A 13,894-nucleotide genomic window follows, 5' to 3' on the forward strand; every position below is an offset into this window, starting at 1 on the left:
CATCGTAATTCGGGAGGAATGTGACCTGATTTTGATTTTTAAAAGCTCAGTCTTGTTTACCGTGGGGAAAATAATCCATAGTGTGAAAAGAAGGCAAGGTAAGAGGCTCTTGCTCTCGTGTGGCAAGCTATTACGGTGGCTCGGAGAAGAGCAGTAAGGGTAGAGATGGTGAGAAGTGCTCACTTTGGGAATACATAATGAAGTTATGGCAAACTTCAGCATAGAAGTCGAGGATGAGTGCTGGTAGGGGGTGGTATCGCTCAAGTGGTAGAGCGCATGCTTCGTCTGCATGAGGTCCTGGGTTCAATCCCCAGTACCTCCCCTGAAAATAAAGAAAGAAAGAAACCTAATTATTTCCCCTGCCCAAAATAAAGTAAAATAAAATAAAAGGACGAGTGGTGATGCCCTTTACCAAAATGGCGACTATGGCAGGAAGAGCAAAGTTAGAAGCAGGAAATTACGAGCGTTCTTGGGATCACGCTTTGTTTGAAGTTCCTCTTACACATACTGGTAAAGGTGTCCCATGGGCCGCTGACTGTAGCGGTCTGGCGTTCACCCCTGAAGATAAAGATTTGGGGATCAAAGATACGTATGGTAGATAAGCTCATGCTGTTCAGTTACCTGGAGAGTGAATCCCAAGACCGAGCTCCGGGTGAATCCAGCCCTGAGATGAGAAACAGAATCTCAAATTCAAGTTTCAAATCGGGAAGGAGTAGAACAGCAGCAAGTGTGGTGTCAGAAGAACGAGAAAGGGAGGGCAGCGGTCATAAAGGAGCGAGGCACTTACTACGCCCAGTGCTCTTGAAGAAAATGACAATATTCATTGGGTTTTGCCACGTACACCTTGTTGGTGAGCTTTGACAAGAAAGTCTCACTAGGAAAGCAGAACAAACTCCTGATTGGAGTGCATTCAAGACAACCTGAGAGAGGAAGACATGGAAACAGTGATTTATAAACAACGCTTTCTGCTTCTTTTTCTACACAGTGGAGCAGAAAATGTAGAGTGGTAGCTGGAGAGAAGAATTCCATCAAGAGAATTTTTATTTTGTTTTGTTTGGTTATTTCAGATGATGTGAGTTATGAGAGCCTTATTTGATTTTGCTTTTGGTTTGTTGTTTTTTTTTAATGATAGGAATTTATCCCCCAAAACAAAAATAGTATCGGAAAATAACAGAGCCAATACAGGACAAATATTTAATTAGGCAAAATGTTGAGATTCAATGCACAAATGAAAGGCTTTGCCTTAGCAGAATAAAAAGTTCATCCTTTGTTTCAGCGGGGGTAGAGAATATGGTTACAGATGTAGCTGGCCTGGTCGATTTGGTGATGGGAGGAACAGAAGGTTCTCTTCAAAATAGTTTTATTTTATCCTTGAAGTACAAAGCAGTGCTTTCTTTGAGAGGGAGGAATGGAGACAGCATGTTGGACAATTGATAGCAGAAATGAAACGATCATCTTGGAAAGTAGGAGAATCTATTGATGAGGGAAATGGAGCCGAACTTTCAGCTAGTGTTGAAGGCTCGTTTAAGATTCATGCCGGATGTAACCAGTCAGCATTGGTATGTGTTTTTCTTTAGCCATATTGAACCGTTTGGCTGCAGGTACAAGAATGGCAAAGAATAAGATTAACCAGGACTGGGGTTTTGTCAGAAGACTATCAAAGCAGGGGAGAGAGGCAAGGGAGTTAAAAGTATACTCAAAGAAGGGATAACAGTGGACGGTGGAATGTAAGCTGGGAAAGTAAGGAACTGAAAACAAGGCACAATTAATGCTGAAAGGATGGTAAGGATCATTGGATTGGAAACATGTTGGAATTGAAGAATTGGAGGTTTGGGAATAGTAAAAGGGGTGATTGACAAGGTATAAAGCAGGACTCTGAAGGTGGAAAAAGTGAAACTGAGATTTGAAGTTGGTGTATTTATTGCCAAAAACGAAGTCTGGAGTCTGACTACAGGGATTGGTGTCTGTAGTGAAATGAGGGTAAGACTGATCGAGGTAATGAGATCAAAGAGCTAATGGTAGGATTTGAATGGATAATCTTTGTGAATATTTAAGTCAAGAATGTTGATGAGAATAGTCACAGGGAGCAAGGCAGTAATTCAGACACGGAGTAACCTCAGCGAAAAGGGGCAAGTGAGTGAAAAGGGAGTAGTTGATTGCAATAAGGATATCAGTGAATACCGCAGCCTGACGGCTGTGTTCCCTTCTCACCAGGGTGAAATATACACACATACTTCCATTTACAGATGAATTCCTTCATTGCTGGAAGCAGAAGTGCACTTCAGATCTGTGCTACAAATCGTTCTAGCTACAAATTTCCTTGTCCCAGATAACTTTACCAGTTATTTTGGAAATGTAAAGATGTTGTTTGATTTCTGATTTTACATTTATGAGTGAGTTTTGCATAGTTGTTCCCGAAATGAAAAGATAAATGTTACTTGAATAGATATGTGAGGATATTAGATGGTGCAGGGTAGTTTTCCTCACCCAGATCTATTCTGCATGCCAGATTTGCCAGGGACTCGAACCACCCTGCCTATTCTGCACCTGTGTTACATGATACGGAAACACTCTTTGACGGTGAATTTTTATGAATATGGTGAAAAACTTTAAGTATGTTCAATTGGGAAGCATGATAAAACAGCATAACTAAAGTTTCACTTATAATTTTGATAAATAGTTTTCAATCTAGTTTTGGAGCTTGATGCAATCCTAATAGGGATTTACCAATTTCATTATTAGATGAAGCTAACATTTTGGCTACAGACTTCAAGTTTTGCTTAACCAAATAATTGTCATAATTCATTCATTATAGTTTTAATACAAGTGGAGTTCTGTGTCTTCTTTTTCTCGGCACAATTATTTTGAGATTTATCCCATTTAGCAGCTGGCATAACTAGATCATACTTTTCGAAAGCAGTTCTTCTTTATCTTATGGCCTTCTTTTGAGAAATAATTGAGAAAACCATGGAATATTTACAGTGCTCTAAAATGTGAGGCATGTATATGTGAATATTGATTTCATAATTGATAAAATTTATACAATACTGATGACTCCAAGCAGAAGATCATTGAGAAATACTTATAAGCATTAGGTGTTAAATTCATTTTTTTAATTGAGTTATAGTCAGTTTACAATGTTGGAAGGTGTTCAGTTTACAGATATTATGGAATCAAAGATTCTGATTGTTGTTAAAATGAGAGAGAACTAGCCAAGTTAAGTAGTAGAGACCTGTCTAACCATCTTCGCATGTATCCTCTTCTTTGTTTAAGGTCATTATTATTACTCTTTCTATAGGAGTCTTAACAGAATCATAGGTCCATCCCTTCCTGATAAACAACCTCTCAAGGATGTCTGGCATCTCGTACCCCTTGCTTAGAATGAAATCTTTAAAGGCAATTGTTCCATAAAGATCTTCAAGAATGTCCTATTCAGGAAGCCTCCTTCCAAAACACCCACTTTGAGCTCCAAGTAAGCCCTTGGGGTCCATCAAAGGTTCATCATTGATTAGCTTTTTCCACAACTTGGGCTTCAGATACCATGCGCCATACCTCATCTTCACCCAGTTGGGTTTATAAGGATTCTCTGGTTTCTGGAGTTTCCTCTCCCAGTTTTGCTCCTCGATTGAGAATTTTCTCTCCTCCATTTCAGTTAGCCCTATGCAGTATTTGACCTCTGAAGGAACCTTGGTTACTTTCTTGATGCAGCCTGTATCATAGGTTGGTGGGCACTCACATTCAACCTCACACTTTTTCATGATGAACTCTTCATCAATGCCCAAGTCTCCAAAAGTAGCAACCCATTTGCAGAATTCACGAATTCCTTTTGGTATTTTTCTAGAAGTACGAGGATCAGTGAGTGAATCCTTTCTCCTTGACTTCCTGTCCTTACGATGCAAACTGGATCTATGTGACTCAGGAGCTTTCTCAAGAGGTTCCTGGTAGATGCTTGAGTTACTGTCCTCATGATGCAGACTGGCTGGATGTGACTCAGGAGGCTTTTCCAGAGGTTCCGGGTAGATGCTTGACTTCTTGTCTTCATCATGGAAACTGGATCGATGTGACTCTGGAGGCTTCTCAAGAGGTTCTAAGTGGATGCTTGACTTCTTGTCTTCATGATGGAGACTGGATCGACGTGACTCTGGAGGCTTCTCAAGAGGTTCGAAGTGGATGCTTGACTTCCTGCCCTCATGATGGAAGCTGGATCGACGTGACTCCGGAGGCTTCTCAAGAGGTTCTAAGTGGATGCTTGACTTCCTGCCCTCATGATGGAAACTGGATCGACGTGACTCAGGAGCCTTCTCGAGAGGTTCTGGGTAGCTGCTTGACTTCCTGCGCTCGTGATGCAAACTGGCTAGATGTGACTCAGGAGCCTTCTCGAGAGGTTCTGGGTAGCTGCTTGACTTCCTGCGCTCGTGATGCAAACTGGCTGGATGTGACTCAGGAGCCTTCTCGAGAGGTTCCGGGTAGCTGCTTGACTTCCTGCGCTCGTGATGCAAACTGGCTGGATGTGACTCAGGAGCCTTTTCGAGAGGTTCTAAGTGGATGCTTGACTTCCTGCCCTCATGATGGAAGCTGGATCGACGTGACTCCGGAGGCTTCTCAAGAGGTTCTAAGTGGATGCTTGACTTCCTGCCCTCATGATGGAAGCTGGATCGACGTGACTCGGGAGGCTTCTCAAGAGGTTCTGGGTGGATGTTTGACTTGTCCTCATGATGCAAACTGGCTGGCTGTGACTCAGGAGCCTTCTCAGGAAGTTCCGGGTGGACATTTGACTTGTCTTCATGATGCAAACTGACTGGATGTGACTCAGGAGCCTTCTTGAAAAATTCCAGGTAGATGCGTGCTTTCTTGCGCTTGTGATGCAAACTGGCTGGCTGTGACTCAGGAGCCTTCTCGAGAAGTTCCGGGTGGATGTTTGACTTGTCCTCATGATGCATACTGGCTGGCTGTGACTCAGGAGCCTGCTCGAGAAGTTCCGGGTGGATGTTTGACTTGTCCTCATGATGCAAACTGGCTGGCTGTGACTCAGGAGCCTGCTCGAGAGGTTCTGGATAGATGCTTGACTTCTCGCCCTCATGATGCAGACTGTCTGGATGTGAGTCATCAATCTTCTCGAGAAATTCCAGGAAGCTGCTTGACTTCCTTGCCTTATAATGCAAATTGGATGGATATGACTTGGGAGCCCTCTCGATAGGTTCCACGTAGACCTTGGCAGGACGTTTTTTACGAAGCTTTGTGGAGGACTTTGTTCTCTTCCTGGAGCCTTCACAATAAGCCCATGTATCCTTCAGCTTCCTGTCAGGATCGAGCACTTCCAGTACCTTTAATAAGAGGTCTGCAGGTAGATCTTCCTCCAGATTTGGGTAGAGAGCCAAGGGATGTTCGGTCAGGTGGGCTTCGATGTCCTCCACAAATGCCTTCCGTGCTGGCTGGGCTGGCGAGAGCGTGGAAGACAGGTTTGCTTTCTTGGGCAGCTTTCTCTGACCCTTTTTGGGGCCCAGCTGGGGAACTCTGTGAGCAATCACAGGGACAGAGCCCTCCTCAGGGCCACTAGTGATCACATCTTCACAAGGTGGGCAGCCCTTCCGGAAGTCGGCCAGCCCCTCTTTCACAAATACCCACCGCCGGCCGTCCAGGGAGGTGGGGAACTTCAGGAGCGCCTTCTTGTGCTTTGCAAAACACTTGGAAGGTAACTTGTCTTTGTACCAGGGCTTGCAGTTCATGCCCAGGGGCATTGGTTTCAGCGGCCCTGGTCCTAGCAGCCACTTCTTGTCCGCCATGGTTCCGCTGGCCTCTCGGGGAACCACTAGCTTCTCAAGTTTGTTGTCCCCGCCTCTCCGGTTGCTAGGAGACGGGAAATCCAGGCGCAGGCAGGTTCTTCCCGGAAGCGGGTCACCGCAGGCGCCCCGCGAAGTCTGCGTTCTCCCGGGATGGGTGCTGAAGGCACATTCCTTTTTGTAGATACGTTCCGTCGCACGGACAGACTACCATTTATTTATCCATTCGCCTTTTGATGGAAATTTGAGTTGTTTACAGGTTGAAACTATTACCAGTAAAGCTGCCACAAACGTTTGTGTTCACGTCTTTGTTTGTGCATTTATATACTTTGATTTCTCTTGAGTAAACTTCATCTGTGAGTGGAATGGCGGGTGCAGCTCATAGGTGTTTGTTTAACGCTTTAGGAAACCAGCAAACTTTTCCAAAGTGGTTGTACGAATTATTCCTTCTAGAAGTCTATGAGAATTGCACTTCTTCTGCATACTCCCCAACACTTGGTAGGGTTAGTCTAGGGTTAGTCATTTTCATTTTGGCTACTCTAATATGTGTGTAGGGGTATCTCTTTGTGGTTTTAAGTTGCATTTCCCTAAGGGCTACTGAACAGATGTGGAACATTTGTTCATGTGCTTATTTGCCATTCACAACCCTCCTTTGGTGAAGAGTCTGTTCAAACTTTCTGCACATTTTTAGACGAGAGTTCTTTGTGCTTTCCGAATGGAAGTCCTTTATCAGATATATGATTTGTACATTTTTTTCTCCACCTGTGGCTTGTCTTTTCATTGTCTTAACACTGCCTTCCAAAGGACAGTTTTTCCATTTGATGAAGTCCAATATATCACGTTGTTCCTTTGTGAATTCTCTTTTTGTGTTGTAACTAAGAAAACTTTGCCTATCCAAAGGTCATGAAGACTTCTTTCATTCGACTAAAAGTTTAATAATCTTTTAAGTTTTACATTTAGATCTGTCATCTATTTCAACTTAAGTTTTAGGTGATAAAAGATATGAATCAAAGTTTTTAGTTTCTATTTTTCCTTTTCTGCCTGTGGATATCCAGTAGTTCCAGAATTTTTTTTTTTAAGAGGAGGTTTTCTCCACTGAATTACCTTCGTAACTTTGTAGGTATAAGTTGTCCCTATTTCCATGGGTGCAATTCTAGACACGCTTTTCTGTTCTGTTGACTCCTCTGTCTTTACAGCAATTCCACGTTGTGTTGATTACTTTGTATTTTACAATAAATCTTGAAATTAGGCTGTATTAATCCTCCAGTTTCTTTATTCTTTTACAGAGTTGTTTTGACTCTTGTAGGTCCTTTGAATCCTTACAGGAGTTTTAGAATCGGTTTGTCAATGTGTACCAAGAAACCTGTGGGATTTTGATTTTGGTTCTGTGAAATCTATAAGTCGATTTTGAGCTAATCGACATCTTAACAATATTGAGTTTCCTGACCCGTGACAAAGGTTCATCTCACCGTTTATGTGTTATTTCATTTATCTGAGCATTATTTTGTAGCTGTCACTGTATAGATCTTTCACATCTCTTTTTCTTTATATTTTCCCTAAATATTTCATGTTTTTGATACTATTGTGAATGGTATTGTGTTTTTTAATTGCCATGTTCATTGTTAGTATAGAGAAATAGAGTAGAGTTTTGTACGTCGACCTTGTGTAATGCAACTTTTGGATACTCATTCATTCTAGTGCCCTTTTTATAGAGTCTGTCAAGTTTTCTATGTTGATAGTCATGTCATGTGTTACAAAGACAGTTTCACTTCTTCCCTTCCGGTCGGAGTAACTTTTTGCCCTGGCCTCATTGCACTGATTGGAACCTGCTTATGTTGACTCTAAATGATGAAAGTGGAAATTTGTGTCTTGTTTCTGATATTAGGAGAAAGTCATTAAGTATGATGCTAGCTTTAGATTTTTTTGACATATCCTTTTTCAGTCGTAAGTTCCTTTTTATTCCTGGTGTTCTGCGGCTTTCTGACAATGCTGTGAGTCAGATCCTTGGATTGTGCCCAGTGCTTGGTCTGCATTCACTGAGATATTCATATAGTTTTCACTCTTTAGTTTGTTGAAGTAACAAATTACATAAGTTGATTTCCAAGCAGTAAAGGTACTTTGCGGGGAAGGTATAGCTCAGTGGTCGAGTACATGCCTAGTATGCATGCGGTCCTGGATTCAATGCCCAGTACCTCCGTTCAAACAAACAAACAAACCAACCCAATTACCTCCCCCCGCCGAAAAAAACTCCCTAAGGCAAAAAAACCCACAAACTAAATAAAGAAAAATTAAAAAAAAAAGAAGTACTTTGAATTCTTGGCATAAACCTCGTTTGGTCATGATTGATATATATGTATGGTGAGGTTAAGTTTGCTAAAATATTACCAACATTTATCTTTGCCCCTGTGTTCAAGGAGGGTATCTGGTGTCTCTTTTCTTTTAATGCCCTTGCTTAGCTTTATCATCACGGTAATGCTGGCTTCACAGATTGATTTGGGAAGTATCCCGTCCTCTTCATTATCTGGAAAGGTTAGTGTAGAATTGGTCATTTTTCTTCCTTAAATATTTTGTAGAAGTCACCAGTGAAGCGATCCAGGCCTGAAATTTATTGTGTGGAAATTTTCTTTAACTGCACATTTACATTCTTCAAAGATATAGCAACATTCTGGTCATCTATTTTTTTCTTCAATGAGTTTGTTTGGATTGTGTGCTTTAAGTAATATGTCTGTTTTCTCTATGCTGTCAAGATTATTGCCATAAAGTGTTTATACTATTTCCTTGTTATCCTTTAAATATTTGTGAAATCTGTAGTAGTGTCACCTTTTACATTTTTGGCTTTTGTAATTTATATCTTAGTCCTTTTTTTCTCTTTTTTCCCCTAGTCACACTGGCTAAACAATAATACATTTTATTGATCTCCTTAAAGAAACAGTTCTTAGTTTCGTTAACTTTCCCCCTATGTTTTTCCGTTTTCTACTTGATTGACTTCTCCTCCCAACTTTGGTCTACTGTTGTGTTAATGTAGCGTAGGCTTTTCCCAGAATGCACCTCAAAACTCTTCCAGCCTCTACTCATTACCCAATTCCAAAGCCACTTCCACATTTGTAGGCATTTGTTACAGCAGCACCCCGCTCCTCAGTACCAGTTCCTGGCTTTGTCTTTTAGGCTACTATAACAGAACACCATAGATTAGGTGGCTTATACACAATAGAAATTTATTTCTCACAGTTCTGGAGTCTGGAAAGCCCAAGTTCAAGGTGCAAGTAGAAGGTGAGGGTAAGCTTCTTGGTTCATAGACAGTCATCTTTTTGCTGTGTCCCCACATGGCAGAAGAGGGGAAGGATCTCTCTAGGGCCTCTCTTAAAAGGGTGCTGATCCTTTACATGAGCGTTCTACCCTCATGACCTAATCACCTCCCATAGCCCACACCTCCAGATAACATCATGTTGGGGATTAGGTTTCAACCTAAGAATTTTGGGAAAACAGAACCATTCAGTCTACAGCATGTTCTCACGTGTTCTCATTAGCTTTTGTATATTTACAACATCCACACTACTTTTTGAATTACTTTTACTTCAGTACTACATCACTCAAATGATTTTAACATATAAAAATATATTTTTCAACAAATATGTTTTATATATGTATAGATGTATACATTTATATATGTGTGTATGTTTACCTATGGAATTATCAATTTTATTATGCTGTATTCCTTTGTGTAGATCAGTATTTCCATCTGAGATTATTTTCTTCAGAGAGAAGAAAAATGTACTGTAGCACGTGTCTTCTGGTGATGAAGTTTTTCCTCTCCGATATGCCTAAAACTTTTCTTATTTTGCCTTGGTTTTTTAGACATGTTTTCTCTGTATATAGAATTCTGGGGTGATAGGTTTATTTTTTTTCTTTCAGTACTTAAAACAGATGGCTCCATTGTTTTCTCACGTTTGTTGTTTTGCATGAGAAGTTTAATGTCACCCTGATTTTTGTTTGTACAAACTGTGTCTTTTTTTTTCCTCTGGCTGCTTTTAAGATGTTCTCTTCATCACTGTTTATGGGCAAAATGATTATAATGTGCCATCGTGTCATTTTCTTATGTTTCCTGTGCTTGGGGTTTGTTGAACATCTTGAATATGGGTGTTTATAGTTTCCATCAAATTTGAGGTAAAAATTGCCATAATTTCGTCAGATATTCTGCTTTCTCTCTCCTCTTTTTCTGTAGATTCCAATTATTTATATCTGTGTGTATAGATACATGTAAATATATCCTGCTTGTCATTTTGTACCGCTCGGTGACACTATGCTCATTTAATGTTTTCCCCTCCATATTATATTTCAGATACTTTCTCTTGCTGAATCTTCAAGTAGAGTGATCTTTTCTTCTACAGTGTCTAATCTATTGTGACTGCCTTACAATATGTTTTTTTCACTTCTCACTTTGAAGTTTTCATCTTTAAAAGTTTGGTTTAGTTTGACCTTCTGTCTCTACTTAATTTTTTGAACATTTGGAATATAGATATAAGAACTGTTGTAATGTTCTTTCCTGCTAGATCTAACATCTGTGTGAATTCTGAGTTGGTTATGATTGATTCATGTCTTAATTATGGAAAGCATGTTACTGCCTCTTGTACCGCAGTAATTTATCATTAGGTGTCAGTTGTGAATTTTACTTAGGTGGGTGCTGGATAGTTTTATATTTTTATAAATGTTTTTAAGCTTTGTTCCTGGATGCTCTTAAGTGGCTTGGAAATGATCTGATCTTTTCCCATGCTTTTTAAGGTTTGATAGGCAGAAACAGAGCAGTGCTCAGTCTATAGCGAATGATTCCCCACCACTGAGGTAAGACTCTCCCATGTATACTATCCAATGCCTGTGAATTTTGAGGCTTTCCAGTCTGATTGACTAGAACAGCCACTCTTCAGGCCTGGTATGAGTGCCAGGCACTGTTATTTACAGTCTTTTCAGGTGGTTCCTTTCCTGGCCTCGGGTGACTTCCTCACAAGAGTAAGCTGCCCAATAATCAGCTGAACTTTCGGGGTGGAGAGGGTCTATGAAATTTCTGCATAAAACTCTCCCCTCCCACCTTGAGAACTCTACCTACCTTGTTCCCCAGTCTCTTAGCTTCATCTCTGAAATTTGGAGTGACCATTGGTTTCTGCCTGACGTTCCCTTCCCTGAACCACGGCCTAGAAGTTCAATAAGTAATCTGGGGCAATCACAGGGCTTACCGCATTTGCTTCGCATCTCTCAGGGATCATTCTCTCCTGCCTGACGTCCAGTGTCTTACAAAGTATTGGCTTGTATTTTCCCCACTCCCTTTTTTTTAAATTGTTTCAGAGGGTCAATCTGGTTCCTTTTTCTGTATCTTGGCCAGAAAAGGAATATAACTTAATTTTTCTTGCTTTATCTGCATGAATTTGTGAAGCTGACCTCTCAGAAGTCACCAGAGAATTCTTCACCATCAAATACCATATCATGTTCTATCCCTGATCTCCATCATTCAGAATTGTGGATCATACCTACCTTATTGAAACTTAGATTCTTCCTTAAATGTCGTACCATTCTATTGTCAAAATTTTTGTCCTAATGTTCATAATATACATCCATTTTTAAATCCACAAAATGAAGACCTCACCATACTACATTAGGTGTTTTCACGAATCTTATCCAGCATAGCTTTTCTTTTGTTATCACCCAAAGTTCTCCAATACACAAATTACCGATTAGAGGTCATTCCTCAAATCATGGCCTGACCATAGGTCTTTGTTTAAATCCACTTGGGCATTTATTCTTGTATTCACGATCCAACTGTGAAGTTCCCGTTTTGTGCCACACAGTGTGCTGGATCCTCAAACTATTGCAATTAAAGATCCAATTCCTGTATTTTCCCAGTAATGATGTTCCCCTTATGTCTTTCCCAGATGAAGTCAGCTTTTGCATATTAATTATTTCAAAAGTTTTATTCGCATTTCGTCTTCGAGGTAAACGTTTTCTGAGCAAGTATTGAGTGATGCAGCTTAAGACTGCAAATCAATGAAATGGAGGAATCTCCATACTGTTTTACAGAGTGGCTATCCAAATTTACATTCCCACCAACAATGTACAGAGGTTCTGTTCTCTCCACATCTTAGACCATAGTTGTTATCTTTTGCCTTTTGATACTAGCTATTCTTTTTTTTTATATTGTTTATACAATTTTATTTTATTTTTTTAACATTTTTATTGATTTATAATCATTTTACAATGTTATGTCAAATTCCAGTGTTCAGCACAATTTTTCAGTCATTCATGAACATATACACACTCATTGTCACATTTTTTTCTCTGTGAGTTATCATAACATTTTGTGTATATTTCCCTGTGCTATACAGTGTAATCTTGTTTATCTATTCTACAATTTTGAAATCCCAGTCTATCCCTTCCCACCCTCCACCCCCCTGGCAACCACAAGTCTGTATTCTCTGTCTGTGAGTCTATTTCTGTCCTGTATTTACGCCTTGTTTTTGTTTGTATGTTTGTTTTTGTTTTTGTTTTTTAGATTCCACATATGAGCGATCTCATATGGTATTTTTCTTTCTCTTTCTGGCTTACTTCACTTAGAATGACATTCTCTAGGAGCATCCATGTTGCTGCAAATGGCATTATGTTGTCAGTTTTTATGGCTGAGTAGTATTCCATTGTATAACTATACCACCTCTTCTTTATCCAGTCACCTGTTGATGGACATTTAGGCTGTTTCCATGTTTTGGCTATTATAAATAGTGCTGCTATGAACATTGGGGTGCAGGTGTCATCCTGAAGTAGATTCCCTTCTGGATACAAGCCCAGGAGTGGGATGACTGGGTCATATGGTAAGTCTATTCCTAGTCTTTTGAGGAATCTCCACACTGTTTTCCATAGTGGCTGCACCAAACTGCATTCCCACCAGCAGTGTAGGAGGGTTCCCCTTTCTCCACAGCCTCTCCAGCATTTGTCATTTGTGGATTTTTGAATGACGGCCATTCTGACTGGTGTGAGGTGATACCTCATTGTAGTTTTGATTTGCATTTCTCTAATAATTAGTGATATTGAACATTTTTTCATGTGCTTTTTGATCATTTGTATGTCTTCCTTGGAGAATTGCTTGTTTAGGTCTTCTGCCCATTTTTGGATTGGGTTGTTTATTTTTTTCTTATTGAGTCGTTATGAGCTGCTTATATATTTTGGAGATCAAGCCTTTGTCGGTTTCACTTGCAAAAATTTTCTCCCATTCCGTAGGTTTTCTTCTTGTTTTATTTCTGGTTTCCTTTGCTGTGCAGAAGCTTGTAAGTTTCATTAGGTCCCATTTGTTTATTCTTGCTTTTATTTCTTCTAGGAGAAAAATTTTTGAAATTTATGTCAGATAATGTTTTGCCTATGTTTTCCTCTAGGAGGTTTATTGTATCTTGTCTTATGTTTAAGTCTTTAATCCATGTTGAGTTGATTTTTGTATATGGTGTAAGGGAGTTTTCTAGCTTCATTGTTTTACATGCTGCTGTCCAGTTTTCCCAACACCATTCGCTGAAGAGACTCTTTATTCCACTGTATATTCTTGCCTCCTTTGTCGAAGACGAGTTGACCAAAAGTTTGTGGGTTCATTTCTGGGCTCTCTATTCTGTTCCATTGGTCTATATGTCTGTTTTGGTACCGATACTAGCTATTCTATATCATCGTGGTTTTGATTTGCATTTCCCTGATGATTAGTGAAGTTGATCACCTTTCATTCATTTTGGCTATTTCTATGTATTCTTTGTGGAAATTTTGGTCTTTTGCCTATTTTTTGAGGGTTTTTTGGAGATGTTGAGTTGTATGAGTTATATATTTTGGGTTTTAAGCCTTATGAGATTAATAGTTTGAAAATATTTTCTCCAATTCCATGGGTTGCCTTCTCACTCTGTTGATTGTTCCCTTTGCTTTGCAGAAGCTTTTTCATTTAATGCGGTTTCACTTCTCTACCTTTGCTTTTTGTAGCCTGTGCTTTTGCTGACATATCCAAAAAATAATTGAAAATAATTGTCCAGGCCAACATTAAGAAGCTTTTTCCCTATGTTTTTTCTAGTAGTTTTACAGTTTCAAGTATAATGCTGAAGTCTTAA

The 13,894-nt window shown here is 39.9% G+C and overlaps 1 protein-coding gene and 1 non-coding gene across 2 annotated transcripts; one reads left to right on the forward strand and one right to left on the reverse strand.

Annotated features, from left to right (window-relative positions):
* The first annotated feature begins 249 nt into the window (after window positions 1-249).
* Window positions 250-322, forward strand: TRNAT-CGU (transfer RNA threonine (anticodon CGU)). Its single transcript has one exon. It is a non-coding gene; the product is annotated as a tRNA-Thr (tRNA).
* A 2,769-nt stretch (window positions 323-3,091) lies between these two features.
* Window positions 3,092-5,783, reverse strand: LOC102543656 (uncharacterized). Its single transcript, XM_072956444.1, has one exon. The coding sequence runs from the start codon at window positions 5,781-5,783 to the stop codon at window positions 3,429-3,431; it is 2,355 nt and encodes a 784-aa protein (XP_072812545.1). The 3' UTR covers window positions 3,092-3,428.
* Window positions 5,784-13,894: the final 8,111 nt, after the last annotated feature.

Source organism: Vicugna pacos, chromosome X, assembly GCF_048564905.1.
Source record: "Vicugna pacos chromosome X, VicPac4, whole genome shotgun sequence".
Classification (NCBI taxonomy): Eukaryota; Metazoa; Chordata; class Mammalia; order Artiodactyla; family Camelidae; genus Vicugna; species Vicugna pacos.

What these genes read in the sequence shown, in the direction of transcription:
- LOC102543656 (XM_072956444.1), bottom strand. Translation starts at nt 5,783, where the DNA reads ATGGCGGACAAGAAGTGGCTGCTAGGACCAGGGCCGCTGAAACCAATG.